The sequence below is a fragment of the Carcharodon carcharias genome, chromosome 28 (genome assembly GCF_017639515.1).
Source record: "Carcharodon carcharias isolate sCarCar2 chromosome 28, sCarCar2.pri, whole genome shotgun sequence".
NCBI classification, from domain to species: Eukaryota; Metazoa; Chordata; class Chondrichthyes; order Lamniformes; family Lamnidae; genus Carcharodon; species Carcharodon carcharias.
This window is the reverse complement of record NC_054494.1, coordinates 33,146,190-33,163,355: the sequence shown is the minus strand read 5'-3', so window position 1 is coordinate 33,163,355 and position 17,166 is coordinate 33,146,190. Positions and strand designations below refer to the sequence as shown.

The 17,166-nt window shown below is 44.0% G+C and overlaps 1 protein-coding gene across 4 annotated transcripts in view; it reads right to left on the bottom strand.

The window, feature by feature from the left end:
• LOC121270945 (core histone macro-H2A.2) overlaps window positions 1-12,833 on the bottom strand; it is a 32,398-nt gene extending 19,565 nt beyond the window's left edge. Inside the window, exons 1-5 of one of the 4 annotated variants that reach the window (XM_041176621.1) lie at window positions 12,717-12,757; window positions 10,558-10,644; window positions 5,995-6,206; window positions 5,707-5,813; window positions 4,292-4,501 (exon numbers count right to left, since the gene is read on the bottom strand). In XM_041176621.1, the coding sequence (XP_041032555.1) occupies window positions 4,292-4,501; window positions 5,707-5,813; window positions 5,995-6,206; window positions 10,558-10,613 (585 nt within the window). In that variant the 5' untranslated portion in view covers window positions 10,614-10,644; window positions 12,717-12,757. Of the gene's footprint in view, window positions 1-4,291; window positions 4,502-5,706; window positions 5,814-5,994; window positions 6,207-10,235; window positions 10,256-10,557; window positions 10,645-12,716 lie in introns of those variants that run through there. The other 3 variants (XM_041176623.1, XM_041176624.1, XM_041176625.1) reach the window with 3 other exon arrangements.
• Between the last annotated feature and the right edge of the window lie 4,333 nt (window positions 12,834-17,166).

Genomic DNA, 17,166 nt, shown 5'->3' with positions numbered 1-17,166 from the left:
TTTCTATATGTTCAGATAAGAAAGCATCAGTGGTGGGTTACAGCATTACCACTTTTGATCTAAAAATCTGATTAAATCAAAACCAGACTAAAGGATACTCGTGAATGCCTGGTCAACACAATCACAGTTTTGGCACAAAGCTACCTTAATATTAACAATATCACTCAAAGGCTTTAACAGTAATGAATGAAATGGAAATGTCACTAGTTAAATTGGCAGTTAGACAAAGTAGGAATATTACCCTTGATATAATCCATGCTGTAACTGACCATGGCCTGCTTTGCAGCAGGTGTGAAGGGAACAATGCTAAATTTCCCTGCACTGATATTCCCCATTCCAATTAACTCAAAAATTGTAAATAAATATAACTGAGTTACTTGGGTCATGTTAATGATAGGTGGCCCAACAACAGTAAAGAATGTTCACCATCGGTCTAGTGGGATTGGAATTTGACTTATCCTGAAAGTTAAAGGAATATCATTTCCTGCAACAAAACACCAGGCCCTCCACACAACTTTTCCCAAGTTGATGAGGGGAGTGCTGCTTTGGGTGCATTAGAGTGCCTCAGCAGGAAGTTGGTGAGAGAGGGAGTTTGGTGAGGAGTGAAGGAAGTTTCTACCTTTCCTTAGTAAGAAGAGTGGTGGCCTTGGTAAGTAGGACCTGGTAAATATTTCTTCTGTCCTTAATATTCTCTAAACTAGGGGAAGTAAAAGTAAGGGAGTAATTTAAGGGTAAGTCATGACAGGGCAGCTCAGCCAAGTGGAATGCTCCTCCTGTGCAACGTGGGAAGTCAGGGTCACTTCCAGAGTCTAGGATGACCATGTGTGCAGAAGTGTCTCCAGCTGCAGCTACTCAAAATCCATGTTTCGGAGCTGGAGCTGTGGCCGGAATCACTGTGGGGCATCCGCAAGGACGAGATCTTCGTGGATAGCATGTATAGTGAGGCGGTCACACGGCAAGTAACGAATGAACAGACAGAAAGGGAATGGGTTACCACCAGACAGAGTTGAAGCGCTAGGCAGCTAGTGTAGGAGTCCCCTGTGTCCATTTCCCTCTCACATAGATTTTCCATTTTGGATACTGGTGGGGGAGATGGTTTCTCAGGGAATGCAGCAAGAGCCAAGACCATGGCACCATGAGTGGCTCAGCTGCACAGAGCGGGGGAAGAAAGAGTGGGAGAGCAATAATGATCGGGGATTCTATCGTAAGGGGAAGAGAGAGACATTTCTGTGACCACAGACATGACACCAGGACGGCATGTTGCCTCCCTGGTGCCAGGGTCAAGGATGTCACTGAGAGGCTGCAGGACATTCTGAAGGGGGACGGTGAACAGTCAGAGATCATGGTCCATATTGGTACCAACAACATAGATAAAAAGGATGAGGTCCTGAAAGCAGAACAAAGGGAGCTAGGAAATAAATTAAAAAGCAGGACCTCAAAGGTAGTAATCTCAGGATTACTCCCAGTGCCACATGCTAGTGAGATCAGGAATAGGAGAATAGACCAGATGAATGCATGGCTGGAGAGGTGGTATAAGAGAGTGATTTAGATGCCAGAGGCATTGGGACCTATTCTGGGGAAAATGGGACCTATACAAGCTGGACGGGTTGCACCCCAGCAGGGCCAGGACCAATATCGTTGCAGGGCTATTTGCTGGTATTGTGGGGAAGGGTTTAAACTAGATTAGGGGGATGAGAACCTGAGCGGGAAACAAAGATAGGAATGAAAGACAGAAAAGTAGGAAGCAAAAGTGTAAGGCAGAAGAAACAAGGGCTAGCAGCCAATAGGGCCATAGTACAAAAATAAATGTAAAAATGTTAAAAAGACAAGTCTAAAGGTACTGTATTTGAATGCATGGAGCATTCACAAGGTAGGCAAATTACCATCACAAATGAATGTAAACGGGTACGATATGATTGTGATTACGGAGACATGGCTGCAGGGTGACCAAGGCTGAGTACTGAACGTTCAAGGGTACTCGATATTTAGGATGGACAGGCAAAAAGGAAACGGTGGCGGCATGGATGGTTAGTCAAAGATGAAATCAGTGCGATGGTGAGGGGTGATATTGGGTCAGAAAATCTAGATGTAGTATCAGTCTGGGTGGAGCTAAGAAGCAACAAGAGGCAGAAAACATTAGTAGGAGTTGTCTATTGGCCTACAAACAGTAGTGATAAGGTAGGAGACTGAAAATTAAAGATGCATCTAACAAGGGTGCTACAGTAATCATGGGTGAATTTAATCTACACATAGACTGGGCAAACCAAATTAACAATAATACTGTAGCAGATGAATTCTTTGAGCGTTAACAAGATGGGTTTTTAGACCAATATGTCGAGGGACCGACTAGGCAACAAGCTATCCTAGATTTGGTATTGTGCAAAGAGAAAGGGCTAATTAATAATCTTATTGTGTGGGGTCCTTTAGGGAACAGTGACCATAAAATGATAGAATTTTTCACTACGATAGAAAGTGAAGTAGTCGGATTTGAAATTAGGGCCCTAAATCTTAAAAAGGAAAGTACAAAAGGTATGAGGCGTAAGTTTGCTAAGATAGATTGAGGAACTTCATTAAAAGGCATGACGATGGATAGCCAATGGCTAATATTTTAAAGAATGAATGTATGCATTGCAACAGTTATACATTCCTTTCTGGCGCAAAAACACAACAGGAATAGAGGCCCAACCATGGCTAATAAAAGAAATTAAAGTTAGTATTAGATCCAAAGTGGAGTCATATAAAGTTGCTAGAAAAAGTAGCAAGCCTGAGGATTGGGAGCAGTTTAGAATTCAGCAAAGGACAAAGATTGATTCAGAGGGGAAAAATAGAGTATGAGAGTAAACTTGCAAGGAACATAAAAGCAGGCTGTAAAAGCTTCTGTAAGTATGTAAAAAATTAGTGAAGACAAATGTAGGTCCCTAATAGTCTGCAATGGGAGAATTTATAATAGAGAACAAGGAAAAGGCAGAGCAATTAAACAGCTACTTTAGTTCTGTCTTCACAAAGGAAGAAACAAATAACTTCCCAGAAATACTAGGGAACCAAGGGTCTAGTGACAAGGAGAAATTGAAGGAAATTAGTATTACTAAAACAATAGTGCTAGAGAAATTAATGGGACGGAAAGCAGATAAATCCCCAGGGCCTGATAATTTACATCCCAGGGTACTAAGGGAGGTGGCCATGGAAATAGTGGATGTGTTGATTGTCATCTAAAATTCTGCAGATTCTGGAACAGGGTCAGCAGATTGGAGGGTGGCAAATGTAAACCCACTATTTAAAAAAGGAAGGAGGATGGTGAACCTATGGAATTCTCTACCATAGAAGGTTGTGGAGGCCAACTCGCTGAATATATTTAAGAAGGAAATAGATAGATTTCGGGACTCTAAAGGCGTCAAGGGGTATGGGCAGAGCTCAGGAGTATGGTGTTGACATAGTGGGTCACCCATGATCATACTGGCCGAATGACCTACTCCTATTTTCTATTAAATTGCAAGTCTTAGGCTGAGGTGAATTCGAGCTTTAAAGATTACATACATTAAATGGCACTTTACAAAAAAACAGGATTAAAGTTTTGAAATTTGAATATTGCTGACGAGACATGTTGCAAAAGCTTTTCATCTTGCATTCATCAGGAAAAATGCAAAAATGGCAAAAAGACATTCTGTCTACCAGCAACTTAGCAACGCCATGTTAGCAATGCAAGAACCTAGGCCTTTTGCCCTTCCCAATGATCATCTAATCAAATCAAACAACATGTTCCTCTGGCTGTTTGGAATAGGCAGAGTATAGACTGTACTCAATCAGCACGTGCTTGCAAAACCCAAAACAATACGTCTACTGTGATTCTGCCATTCGGAGCACTTACTGAACAATCCTGCGTGCACCAATAGCTACACTAACAACCAAGCTCGTAGCGACATATGTTCATACGCAGGGACCCATTCTCTGCAAACAAAGAGAATAGGTTCAAGTCTTCAGCCGTTTTTTGAATTACCCGGAAGTATAAGGAGTCTATTGTTCTCCCAGCCAGGGTCGCCTTGTCAACCAATCAACACCCCTTTTCTCCTGTGGTCTAAATTGCGGTGATTATTTGAAATTTGACATTCTTGCATTTGTCCTGACTAAAAACTTCGGCAACATGTCTCTTTGCAGCAAGGTTAAAGTTATAATAGCTAATAATTGGTTACTAATTACTAGTCCTGTATAGTTGTGCACCATTGTACCTCTTTACTATCAGAGTGACACAATGTCCAAAATAATATGCCTGAATCTTCTCATGATGCACACTTACCTTTCTGACTGATTTGGATTTTGCCGCTTTTTTGACAGATTTCTTGACAGATTTCTTGACAGGAGAAGCCTTTGCTTTTTTTGCTTTCTTTTCTGACGGCGTAGAAAGAATGGTTTCTGCTTTACTTCGGGAACCACGTTTCTTCGCCAGAAGTTCAGGATGAATTCTAGGCAGCACGCCACCACTAGCAATTGTTACTCCCCTTAGTAGCTACAGGCACAAAAGTAGTAGCAGTTTTGAATATGAAGATTAATTATGGGTGTGCATTTATATGTCATTAAGAATGTTAGTACATTGTGGCATCATTATTAGAGCAAAATACATTTCAAACCAGTAAATAACAACATAAGGGTTGAAGTTGTTTTTAGGTCCACACCTCACAACATAGTTTGTGGGGAGCAGCACCATTGAAATCAGGTGATTGGAATGCACAAATCTGGATGCAAATTTAATTTATATATAGAATGAAATGGACACTCTGATATGCTTTATAAGTATCAGGCAATGTAAGCTCTGCAGTTAGATTCACATTTTAAATAGTTGCTCTAATCATAGCCAATCTATTTCCGCAAATTGAAAAATTAACTTGTAAAACTGTTATAAATATGGGAGGAGAAACTAGCATATTGCAGTTCCTGTAATATATTAATTTGAAAAGCTAAGCTTACGCAATTAACTTAAAAAAATAGAATGACTATGGGTTTTGAATCTCTCATAGCACAAAATCAGTATTACTTAGGCTTCTGCACTCAACATCGAGTTCAACAATTTCAGATCATTTCCCACCCCAACCCCAGCAGACAGCAGCTGTTGGTAACCATTTTGCTATTCCCTTTTATACCCTCTTCATATTAATCTTTCGCTTTCTTCATTTGTCCCACTACTACCCTCTTGCACATCACCCCTCTTTTGCATTTAACCACTCCTGCCTTCCAACCTATCACAGGCTTTTCCCCTCATTTTCCCCCTTCCCCTCCCTCTGTATTTGCTTAAAATATGTTAACCTTTCATCAGAACTGGAAAATGTTAGAAATGTATCAATCTGAAATTTTAAGACAATAAGATGTAGGAGCAGAAGTAGGCCATTCAGCCCATCAAATCCACTCCACCATTCAATGAGATCATGGCTGATCTGATAATCCTCAACTCCACTTTGCTGCCCTTGCCCCATAACCCTTGATTCCCTTAGATTTTTCATCAGTCTATATCAGCCTTGAATATACTTAACGCTTCTTTCTGCAGTAAAGAATTCCACAGATTCACTACCCTCAGAGAAGAAATTCCTCCTCATCTCTGTCTTAATTCTGTTTCTCCCTCCATAGATGCTGCCTGACCCAAGTAATTGCCATATTTTCTGTTTTCACTTCAAATTGCCAGCACCTGGAGTATTTTGATTTTATCATTACAAGCCTTACTTGATTTAGTTCTTCATCATTTGCCACTGCCAGCAGAATGTGTCTTGGAGTTATTCTACTCTTCTTGTTATCTCTTGCTGCATTTCCAGCGAGTTCCAGGATCTCAGCTGCAACACAGTTACAGTTGAAAGGGTTAGAGAAAGTAATACCAGAACTTCTTTTTATCTAAAGATTCAAAACAATATGCTCAACAAGATTAAGAGACCCATTTCTATAACCTTCTTTCCTTCCAAAGAGATTTTCTTTTTAAACTAAACTTTAATACATTGTTCTTAACATTTTTTTTACCTGCTAGGTACTCTATGACTGCTGCCAAGTAAACAGGTGCTCCCATTCCAATACGATATTTGAAAGTTGCTTTCCGCAAATAACGCATCATCCTACCAACGGGAAAAATTACCCCTGCTCTGGCTGAGCGTGACAACTTGGTCATCTTCTTTTTTCCACTTCGGGCTGACATCTTGTATGTTGTGGGGCAAAATATTAAACCAACTGTGAATCTAAACAAACACAATAATTAGTTATTTTGACATAGATACATGCAGCGCAGCACAGAAGGCAGCCACTTGGTCCATCATGGATGTGCTGCTTCTTGCAACTAGGGATGGGCAGTGAATGTCGGCCTTGCCTGTGTCCTGAGAATTAATACATTTTTAAAAATGTAATTCTCATTTTTCACAAAATTCTGTGTTGGACCTACCAAAATGCATGATGTTACATTGCCAGGCTCACCAATTCCCATGTTCTCCTGGCCAGCCCCCCAATTTCCACCCTCAATAAACTTGAGCTCATCCAAAACTGCTGCACTGTACCCTAAATCGCAGAAAGTCTCATTCACTCATCACCTCTGTACTTGTTAGTTGCCTTACATTGACTCATGGTCGACTAAAAACACCTTGATTTTAAAACTCCTACCCTCATGTTGAAATCCCTTCCTATCCAAACTCAGTAACACAGGTGCTGCATGTTCTCTGAAAGCAGTAGTGGCAGCTACGTGCCTTATCTGAACTTGACAGGATGCTTGATAACTAATGGATCAAATTACATATTGCAAAGAACATTTAATTACTCCAAAGCAGAGCACATCAAATTACATCTTCCAGACAAACTGTTAGTTGTGTCTTGTCCAAGTGAACCAATCAGATATCTGGTCCAGCCCACTTGTGCTGCAAACACATGCAGCCATAAAATGATGGTGAATCTCCTACCTCAACTCCACTTTTCTATCCGATTCCCTTGATTCCCTTAGTGTGCAAAGACACATAGATTTTAGTCTTGAATTTTTCAGAACAACTGAGCATCCACAGCTCTTTGAGATAGAAATTTCTAAAGCTTCAAAGTTTGAGAAAGAAACTATTTCTCATTTCGGTCCTAAATGGTTAATACACTTTTCTGATACTACAATCCTTTGTTCTAGATCCTCCAGCTAGGTGAAAACAGCTTCTAGACACCTAGACTGTCAAGACCCCTCAGAATTTTATGCGCTTCAAAGACTGCCTTCCATTCTTTTAGATGCTAGCTTCTCAGCACCTACCCTGTCAAGACCCCTCAGAATTTTATATATTTCAAAGAATGCCTTCCATTCTTTTAGATGCTAAAGAATATAAACCCATTCTACTCAATTACTCCTTATACAACAACCCTCTCATCACAGGAATCAATCTACTGAACCTCCAATGTTCCACCTCCAAGTTATGTATATCCTGCCTCAGGGAAGGAGACCAAAACTGCCTGCCAGTCTTTGACTCCAAATTACCCAGGACAGATGCTGCTTCAATTAACCCTCCTCTAGTTGAGTATTTTTATTCTAGATGCTCCCTGATGAACATTGTCCCATTTTGTCCCCAGAACTAGATTCAGCAATGCCTCTTCCCTCTTTGGGCTAGAAACATACTGAACAAGAAAAATTCTCCTGAACAGACTTCAGAAATTCCTCCCCTTTGCCACCCATTCAATATTGGGGTAGTTAAACACTTACATTTTTCATTAATCAATAATTCTTGCACCTCTTAGTAAGTTCTTTGCAAACCTGTTCCATTATCTCCTTCCCACTATTTGGTGACCTATAGAATACACCAAGTAGTGTAATAGCTCCTTTATTGTTTAACTCCAAGCAAATAGATTCTGTCTTTGAGCCCTCAAGGATAATCTCTCCTTCTAGCAGTGTAATATTTTCCCGAGTCAGAACTGCAATCCTCCTTTATTCAGCAACTTGTATTTATATAGCACTGTTAACACAAAACATCCCAATGTGTTTCACAGTGGCAGTATAAAGCAAAACCTGACACTGAGCTACATCAGGAAATATTAGTGCAGATGGCCAAAATCTTTGTCAAACAGGTAAATTTTAAGAAATGTCTTAGAAGGGAAGTAGAGGAGTGGAAGTGTTGAGGGAGGGAGTTCCAGAGCTTAGGGCCTAGGCAGCTGAAGGCATGACCACCAACGGTGGAGCAATAAAAATCAGGGCCACTGAGGAGGCCAGAATTAGACGAAAGCAGTTATCTCAGAGGGTTGGAGGAGATTATCGAGGTAAGGAGGGGACGAGGCTATGGAGGGATTTGAAAACAAGGATAAGGACGATAAAGTTGAGGTGTTGCATCACCAGGAACCCACGTAGGTCAGTGAGCACGGGGTAATTGGATGAACAGAACTTGGTGCAAAAAGGACACCAGCAATGCTTTGGATGACCTCAAGTTTATGGCAGCGTAGAATATAGGCGATCAGCCAGGAGTATGTTGGAATAGTCAAGTCTAGAAGTAACAAATGCATGGATGAGGATTTCACTGCAGCAGGCGAGCTGAGGCAGGGATCGAGATGGACAATTTGCAGAGATGCAAATAGGCAGTCTTAATGATAGTGCAAACATGTGGTCAGAAGCTCACCTCAGGGTCAAATGACACCAAACATTTTGGTTCAACCTCAAGAGGTTGCCAGGGAGAGGAATGGGTCAATAGTTAGGGAACAGAGTTTGTAGCCTATCCTTCCTAAACACCTTACACCTATGAATATAAAGAAGTCAATCATTCCATTTTTTTGAGCGAGGTCTCAGTTACCACCACTACATAGTATTCCAACGTGGTATTTGTATCTGCAGTTCACCATATACATGCACTTCAAACCTAACTTAGAAAATACAGAGTTCTATGATCCCACTTAATTTTATATCATTTCCACAAGTCTCTCTCAGCCCTCTGCAGCTTGTTTCAACTTTTTATTACAATTTGGTGTCCAACCCTGCCAAATTAATTTAAACCCTTCCCCACAGCACCAACCTTACCACAATATTTTTTTTAATCGTTCATGGGATGTGAGCGATGATAGAAAGCATTTGTTGCTCGCCACTAATCACCCCAAAAAGATGACGGTGACCACCCTTCTTGAACTGCTGCAGTCCATCTAATGTAGATACATCCACAGTGATATTAGGAGGGAGCTTGAGATGTTTAACTCAGCAACTATGAAAGAAGTGGTGGTGTTCCCGTGCATCTGCTGTCCTCCAAAATGGTAGAGGTTCCCGGTGTGGAAGGTGCCAAAAACAAACCTTGGCAAGTTGTTGCAGTGCATCTTGTGGACGGTACACACTACTGCCACTGTGCACCAGTGGTGGAGTCAGCAAATGTTGAAGTTGGTGAATGGGGTGCCAATCAAGCAGGCTGGGTTGAGCTTGAGTATTGTTGGAGCTGCACTCATGCAGGCAAGTAGAGGGTATTCCATTACACTCCTGACTTGTGCCTTACAGCTGATGGATAGGACTTGGGGAGTCGGGAGGAGAGTTACTCGCTACAGAATTCCCAGCCTCTGAACTGCTCTTGTAGCCACAGTATTTATATGGCTGGTCCAGTTAAGTTTCTGGTCAACAGTAAGCCCCCCACATCCCCAGGACATTGATAGTGGAGGATTCAGCAACGGTAATGCCATTGCACATCAAGGGTCCTAGCTCTGTTCAGATGCTACCTCTCCTCCTTAAATAAACTCTCTTCTGCCCCAGGACTGAGCTCAATTCCCCAGGAATCTGAAGCCTTGCCTCCTGCAGCAGGCCTCTAACCACACATTCAAATGCCACATCCTCCTATTCTTGCTCTCACTAATGCATGGCAATGGGAGACCCTTTGAGGCACTTTTTAAATTTCCTCCCCTACTCGTTAAACTCTGACTGCAGGACCTCAAACCTCTTCCTTCCTGTGTCGTTAGCTGACAGGAATCAGCTTCTGGTCCTTCCTTTTCAATGCACCCCTGCAGAACTTTTTAGATTAAGTGAAACAGACTCAAAGAAAACAACTTCGAGTGGGAAGAACGCAAAGGTAGTAAAAGAAATTTGTGACCACAGACTGATACAGCAAAGTCTTATGGTAGACTTAAACAATTAGTCCCACTCCTTGCTTTGCTTTTCTCCATAGCCCCTGCAAAACTTTGTCCTGCAAATATTTATGGAATTCTCACAATTCTGCACAAATCATCGAGAGGAGGCCTTTCAGCCCTTCAAGTTCGTGCCGGCTCTCTGCAAGTACAATTTGGTTAGTCTCACTCACCAGCACGTTAAGGAGAGCTTTTAAACCAGATGCATTCATCGGCACAATTAGAAAGACTTGTTTTTTTAAAAGCCAGTATTTTTAAAAAGAACTGCAGAAGCAGACAATTCTTCATCATCCAGCCCAACCAACTGTGGTGGCGGTCACTGGGAATTGTCAACTCAAAGAAACAAACCAAAAGCATAAAAAAGTTGCAGTTCATATTTTAAAAAGCATGTATACAGTCATAAGGCCAAAATGGCATAGCAGGAGGTAATTCAGTCCATGTTGGCTCTCTGGAGGGCAAGCCAGTCAGTCCTGCAAGTTTATTTTGCTCAAGTACCCATCCAATTTCCTTTGGTCATTGTTGATCGTCTCAGCTTCCACTGCGACCCTCATGAAGATGTGGGTTTCAGATCCATCCCAATTGCTGCGTAAAAAAAATTCTCCCTCAGTCTCTCGTTCTCCACTAAAACCTGCATCCTCTCATCCCTGTACCACAGGCAAAAGTGGAAGAGCTTTTCTTCATCTCCTTCAAACCTAAACCTATCATAATCTTGCACATCTCGACCCTTCCCTCCTCCATACCAACAGGTACGTGGACAGGTTTTCTGTCAGGTCTCCCCCCAACCCAAGCCTCCGTCACTCCCCTCACAACATCCACCACCCTCCCTCGCCCCCTTCCCCCCCACCGCCACCCTCCCACCCATCGCCCCCTTCCCCCCACCGCCACCCTCCCACCCATCGCCCCCTTCCCCCCCACCGCCACCCTCGCCCCCTTCCCCCCCACCGCCACCCTCGCCCCTTCCCCCCCACCGCCACCCTCGCCCCCTTCCCCCCCACCCTCGCCACCCTCCCCCCCCACCCTCGCCACCCTCCCACCCATCGCCCCCTTCCCCCCCACCGCCACCCTCGCCCCCTTCCCCCCACCGCCACCCTCGCCCCCTTCCCCCCCACCGCCACCCTCGCCCCCTTCCCCCCCACCGCCACCCTCGCCCCCTTCCCCCCCACCCTCGCCACCCTCGCCCCCTTCCCCCCCACCCTCGCCACCCTCGCCCCCTTCCCCCCCACCCTCGCCACCCTCCCACCCATCGCCCCCTTCCCCCCACCGCCACCCTTGCCACCTTCCCCCCCACCGCCACCCTCGCCCCCTTCCCCCCCACCGCCACCCTCGCCCCCTTCCCCCCCACCGCCACCCTCGCCCCCTTCCCCCCCACCGCCACCCTCGCCCCCTTCCCCCCCCACCCTCCCCCCCACCGCCACCCTCGCCCCCTTCCCCCTCGCCCCCTCCCCCCACCACCCTCGCCCCCTCCCCCCACCACCCTCGCCCCCTCCCCCCACCACCCTCACCGCCCCCCCCACCACACTCGCCCCCCACCACCCTCGCCCCCTCCCACTCGCCCCTTCCCCCACCACCCTCACCCCCCCCCCCCACCACACTCGCCCCCCACTACCCTCGCACCCTCCTCCCCCCCATCCCTCCAACCACCACCCCCCCTCCCCCTCCCCCTCCCCCCACCACACAAAACATCCCATCTTGAGGAGCCCGAGCGAGACAAAGGGAGATGAGCGCGAGCGCTTGGTTTAAATTTTGAACTTCCAACCGAATGGAACGTGGCGACGGCCTCCCGCCCGAATTCAAACCGTCACCGCGAGCGCCGGCCGCTCAACAGCCATCGCTGGAGAGGAGAGGACGCCGCGCTTCGGCTTCGCAGGCCTGGCTCAAGGTCCCCTCACACACACACACACACACACAAAAAGTGGAACTTCTCCCACACGCCTCAGCATTACAAGCCGGTAAGAGCTCTCATAACAAACCCCACACACGTTTGGAAAATTTTATTTACGGGTGTTGTTGTTGAGGTGAATGCAGGACTGGGAGATTTAGTAAATTTTTTTTTTTGGAGCGCGGAAGGCCGCTTCCATCCAACCATCACCCGCCGAGGGCGGGAAAAGAATAAATAAATATCCACAGGCCGACGCAGAAAAATAACAAAAATCCCCCCCCCCCAACCCCCTAACCCCTCTCAAGAAAGATAAATCTATTTAAATCAGTTGATAATAATTTTTAAACCTCTGGGCCTAGAGCAGGATACACACACACACACACACACAAAAAAAACCGAGGCCAAGCGCTTCCCGCCGCAACAAACAAAAAATAAATAAGACGCCCACTGCCTGCAGACGATACGGATTGTTTAAAAAAAAAAATACATTTTTCTCCTCTCAGGTATTTCTTCACATTTATAATATTTAGGATTTTTTTTTAAAAAATCCGACTCCCACCACCAGGTGCCCGAGACAAGTCTCGGCGACCGTGTCACCCCCCCCCCCAACCTCCACTTATATATTTATCACAAACGTGTACATATATACATACACATATATAAACTTTCTGGTGTTCAGCAGAGATCCTTTATCCTTATTTCCAACTGAACCCGCTGTGTTGTTATATATATATATTTTAAAAATGATATAAATAAACATTTATTTGGCACTTACCTCCTGTTCTGGGCGGCAGTTGGTGGTTGCAGCTCTTGTTCCCTCCTGTATTAATCCTGTGGATGGAGCAGGAAGGGGAAGTTCTCTCTCTCTCTCTCTCTGTGGTAACCCATTTGAAAATACAAACTCAGCCTATCAGCAAGAGGAAATCACCAGTCGAGGGCAGGATAGGTTAGCGCCGGGTAGAGAGGAAAAACGCAAAATCTCCCAACATAAAAATAATTGAAGCTTAACCGTTGGCATAAGCTTACCCCCTCCCACCCTCCCACCCTCCCACCACCACCACCACCAAAAGCTGGACAAGTCCTCACCAGTTACCACCCACATGCAAAACCACCCCACCACCTATCTTGTACACCAAAAACAAAAATTAACTGGACAAACTCAGCAGAGGTCTGACAGCATCTGCTGGAGAGGAAGACGGTATCTGCATCCACCACCACCCCCCCCCCCCCCCACAACGTGTGCCAATGGTTTGCGGCATTCCTTCATAAAACTCCATTCTTAATTAGCACATTCGTTTAGATAATATCACCAACTTTAACACCCATGTGTTCTTTTGTTCTATTGTTGGTGACATCTTTTGATGATCTGCTTCTATCACTGCTTGTTTGTCCCTACAACCACACCAACCCCCCCCCCCCCCTCCACTTCTCTCTCTCTCTCTCTCTCTCTCCCTCCGCGCCCCCCCACACACCTTAAACCAGCTTATATTTCAACTCTTTTTTGGACTCGAACTCAAGTTCTGTCGAAGGGTCATAAGGACTCGAAACATCAACTCTTTTCTTTTCCGCCGATGCTGCCTGACCTGCTGAGTTTTTCCAGGTAATTCTGTTTTTGTTTTGGATTTCCGGCATCCGCAGTTTTTTTGGTTTTTTTATCTTCATAAAACTCGATGGACCCAGTGCCCTCGAACGGAAACGAATTTTAACGAGAAAGGCAGGGGCGCAGTGCCAGGTTTTGAGGCGCCGGAGCTCGAAGAAAATGTGTCGGCCGCCGTATCATTTCTAAATCTGCCATTATGTCTGCGTTTGAGCCCCCCCACCCCCAAAACGATAGGCGGGATTTCCACATCCCAGCCTGCTGCCGGGGACCATCCGGCCCCGCTCAAAGTCAGCGGATTTTTGGTTGGACTGCTGAATCTCTCGTGGTGGGTCCCATCATGACGGGGCTAGAAAATTCCAGCTCATGCCTTTTAAGTGAAAACTATTAGTGCTGGTGGGCATTTTATTTCAAACCATGTGGTACTTTGAATCAGACTTTAACATAGCTAGAATTTCATTATGCAAAAGTTTAATTCTTTAATTCCAATCTATTAAAAACTTAAATTACAGAAAACTTTACTTGTTTCTGACTTGGGGATGGTATATAGAGGGGCGGCACAAGTTCAACATTTGAAGATGATGCAAGACTTAGAAGTATTGTGAACTGTGAGGACGATAGTGATAGACTTCAAGAGGTGTTACAAAAGTGGGCTACAGCTTCCTCAACTACCTACAAGTATAATAAACTTTTTAAGGATGACCTGTGTTTTTTAAAGAAATACAAGTAAAGGCACTGATCAAAAAGATAGCTGATACTGTAAAGTGACAGCTTTCTGGAAGATTCCTATGTGGATTATACTGACAGACCTGTCCTGAGAACATGGATTTTCGCACTTGAACAGGTGTCATGACCCAGTTCAAATAGAGACACTTGAAAGAAAGGTACAGAACATGAGTCTTGCTGAAAAAAAAGATTTTTTGTCAAAGTTTTCCATCTTGCACTCATCAGGACAATTTGCAAGAAATACCAACGTCAGGGGAAACAGTTATATTGTATTCATATTGTATGAGAAGAGAGTGTTGATTGGTAGAGGCATTGCCATGGAGAATGCACCAGTTGATGGTGACTGACATGTTAACTACCAAGCATTGTGCCCTGGGGAATGAACCACCCAATGAATGTCATTTACTTTGTTTAGCTGAAATATAGGAACATGGGAACAGGAGAAGGCCATTCAGCCTGTCGAGCCTGCTGCGCCATTCAAAATGATCATGGCTGATCGAACATTTCTATGCCCTTTACCCACAGTATCCCCATAACCCTTTACATTATTGTTAATCAGAAATCTGCCAATCTCTACCTTAAACATACACAATGACTGATCTTCCATGGCCCTCTGGGGTAGAGAATTCCAAAGATTCACAACTCTCTGAGTAAAGAAATTTCTCTTCACCTGGGTCCTAAGTAGCTTCCCACTCATTTTGAAATTATGTCCCCTCGTTCTAGACTCCCCATCTTACTTGCATCTATCCTTTAAGTATTTTGTAGGTTTCAATAAGATCACCTCTCATGCTTCAAAACTTTAGAGAATAGAGGCCCAATTTCTCTTCATAAAACAGTCCCACCATCCCTGGAACAAGTCTGGTGAACCTTCGTTGCACTCCCTCTATGGCAATGAGATCCTTTCTGAGGTAAGGGGACCAAAACTGCACACACTACTCCAAGTGCAGTCTAACCAAGCTTCTGTACAATTGAAGTAAGACTTCACTACTCCTGTACTCAAAATCCTCTTGCGATCAAGGCTTACATACCATTAGCCTTCCTAATTGCTTGCCGCACCTGCATGTTAGCTTTCAGTGACTTATAGACAAGGACATCCAGGTCCCTCTGTACATCTACACCTTCTAATCTCTTACAATTTAGGAAATGCTCTGCACATCTGTTCCTTCTACCAAAGTGGATAACCTCACATTTTTCCACATTATATTCCATCTGCCATGTTCTTGCCCACTCACTAAGCCTGTCCAAATCCTTCTGTAGCTGCTTTACATCTTCCTCACAACACACATTCCCACTTAGCTTTGCATCATCTGCGAACTTGGAAATATTACATTTGGTCCCCACATCCAAATCATTAATATATATTGTGAACAGCTGGAGCCCAAGTACTGATCCTTGCGGTACCCCACTAGTCATAGCCTGCCAATGTGAAAATGATCCATTTATTCCTACTCTCTGTTTTCTGCCTGTTAGCCAATCCTTAATCCATGCCAGTATGTTGCCTCTTATCCCATGTGCTTTTATTTTGCTAATAAACCTCCTGTGGGGTACTTTATCTAAAGCCTTCTGAAAGTCCAAGTATACTATGACCATCAACTATCCTTTAACAATTTTGTTAGTAACATCCTCAAAAAACTCCAACAAGTTCGTCAAACATGATTTCCCTTTCGTTAATCCATGCTGACTATGCCTAATCAGATCATGATTATCCAAGTATCCATTTATCACATCCTTTATAATAGATTCTAACATTTTCCCTACTACTTATGTAAGGCTAACGGGCCTGTAGTTCCCTGTTTCCTCTCTCCCTCCCTTCTTAAAAAGTAGGGTGACATTTGCTACCTTCCAATCTTCAGGAACCGTTCCAGAATGTATAGAATTTTGGAAAATGATCACCAATACATCCACTATCTCTATAGTAACCTCTTTCAACACTCTGGGATGCAGAATATTAGGTCCCAGAGACTTATCAACTTTCAGCCCCATTAATTTCTCCAATACAACCTCCTTACTTATACTAACTTCCTTCAATTCCCCATTCTCCCTAGTCCCTTGGATCTCTAAATCCGGGAGTTTCCCTGTGAAAACAGACACAGAGTAATCTTTTAGCTTCTCTGCCATTTCTCTATTCTCCATTATGAATTCTCCTGACTCTGCCTGTAATGGACCTACATTTGTCTGAGCCAAACGCTTCCTTTTTACATACCTATAGAAAATTTTACAGTGTGTTTTTTATGTTTTTTGTGAGATTGCATTCATATTTTGTTCTTTTTTTTAAAAACCAGTTTCTTGGTCTTCCTTTGCTGTATGCTAAAAGCCTCCCAATCCTCAGGTGTACTACTATTTCTGGCAACTTTATAAGTCATTTCTTTTAATCTTATACAATGCTTAACTCCCTTTGTCACCCAGGGTTGACTGACTTTTTTGGGGGGTTTTGCACCTTGAAGGAATGTATGGATGCTTTAAGTTATGTAATAGTTCTTTGAAGACTATCCGTTGCCTATATACAGTCATACCTTTTAATGTATTTTCCCAATCCACCTCAGCCAATTTGTCCCTCATGCCTTCATAATTTTCTTTATTCCACTTCAACACCCTTGCTTCAGACTGAACTATCTCACTTTCAAACATAAAGAAAAAATTTTTTCAAGCGGCGGGAGTGGGTGGGAGTGCCATTGGCTCTGCGCCACCATGTTATGCGAGTGGGCCTTAATCGGCCCACCCAGCATAATACGCAAGCCGTAGTGCTCAATGCTCCCTGTGCGGGCTGGGAGATGAGGGAGAGTCGGGGCCAGTGCTCTTTCATGCATGAGTGCGAAAGAGTGCTTCAATCTCCCTGAGCACGGAGCTGCCTCAAGGATATTGAATCAATGTTGAAATAGTTAAATAAATGGTTTAAAAATTT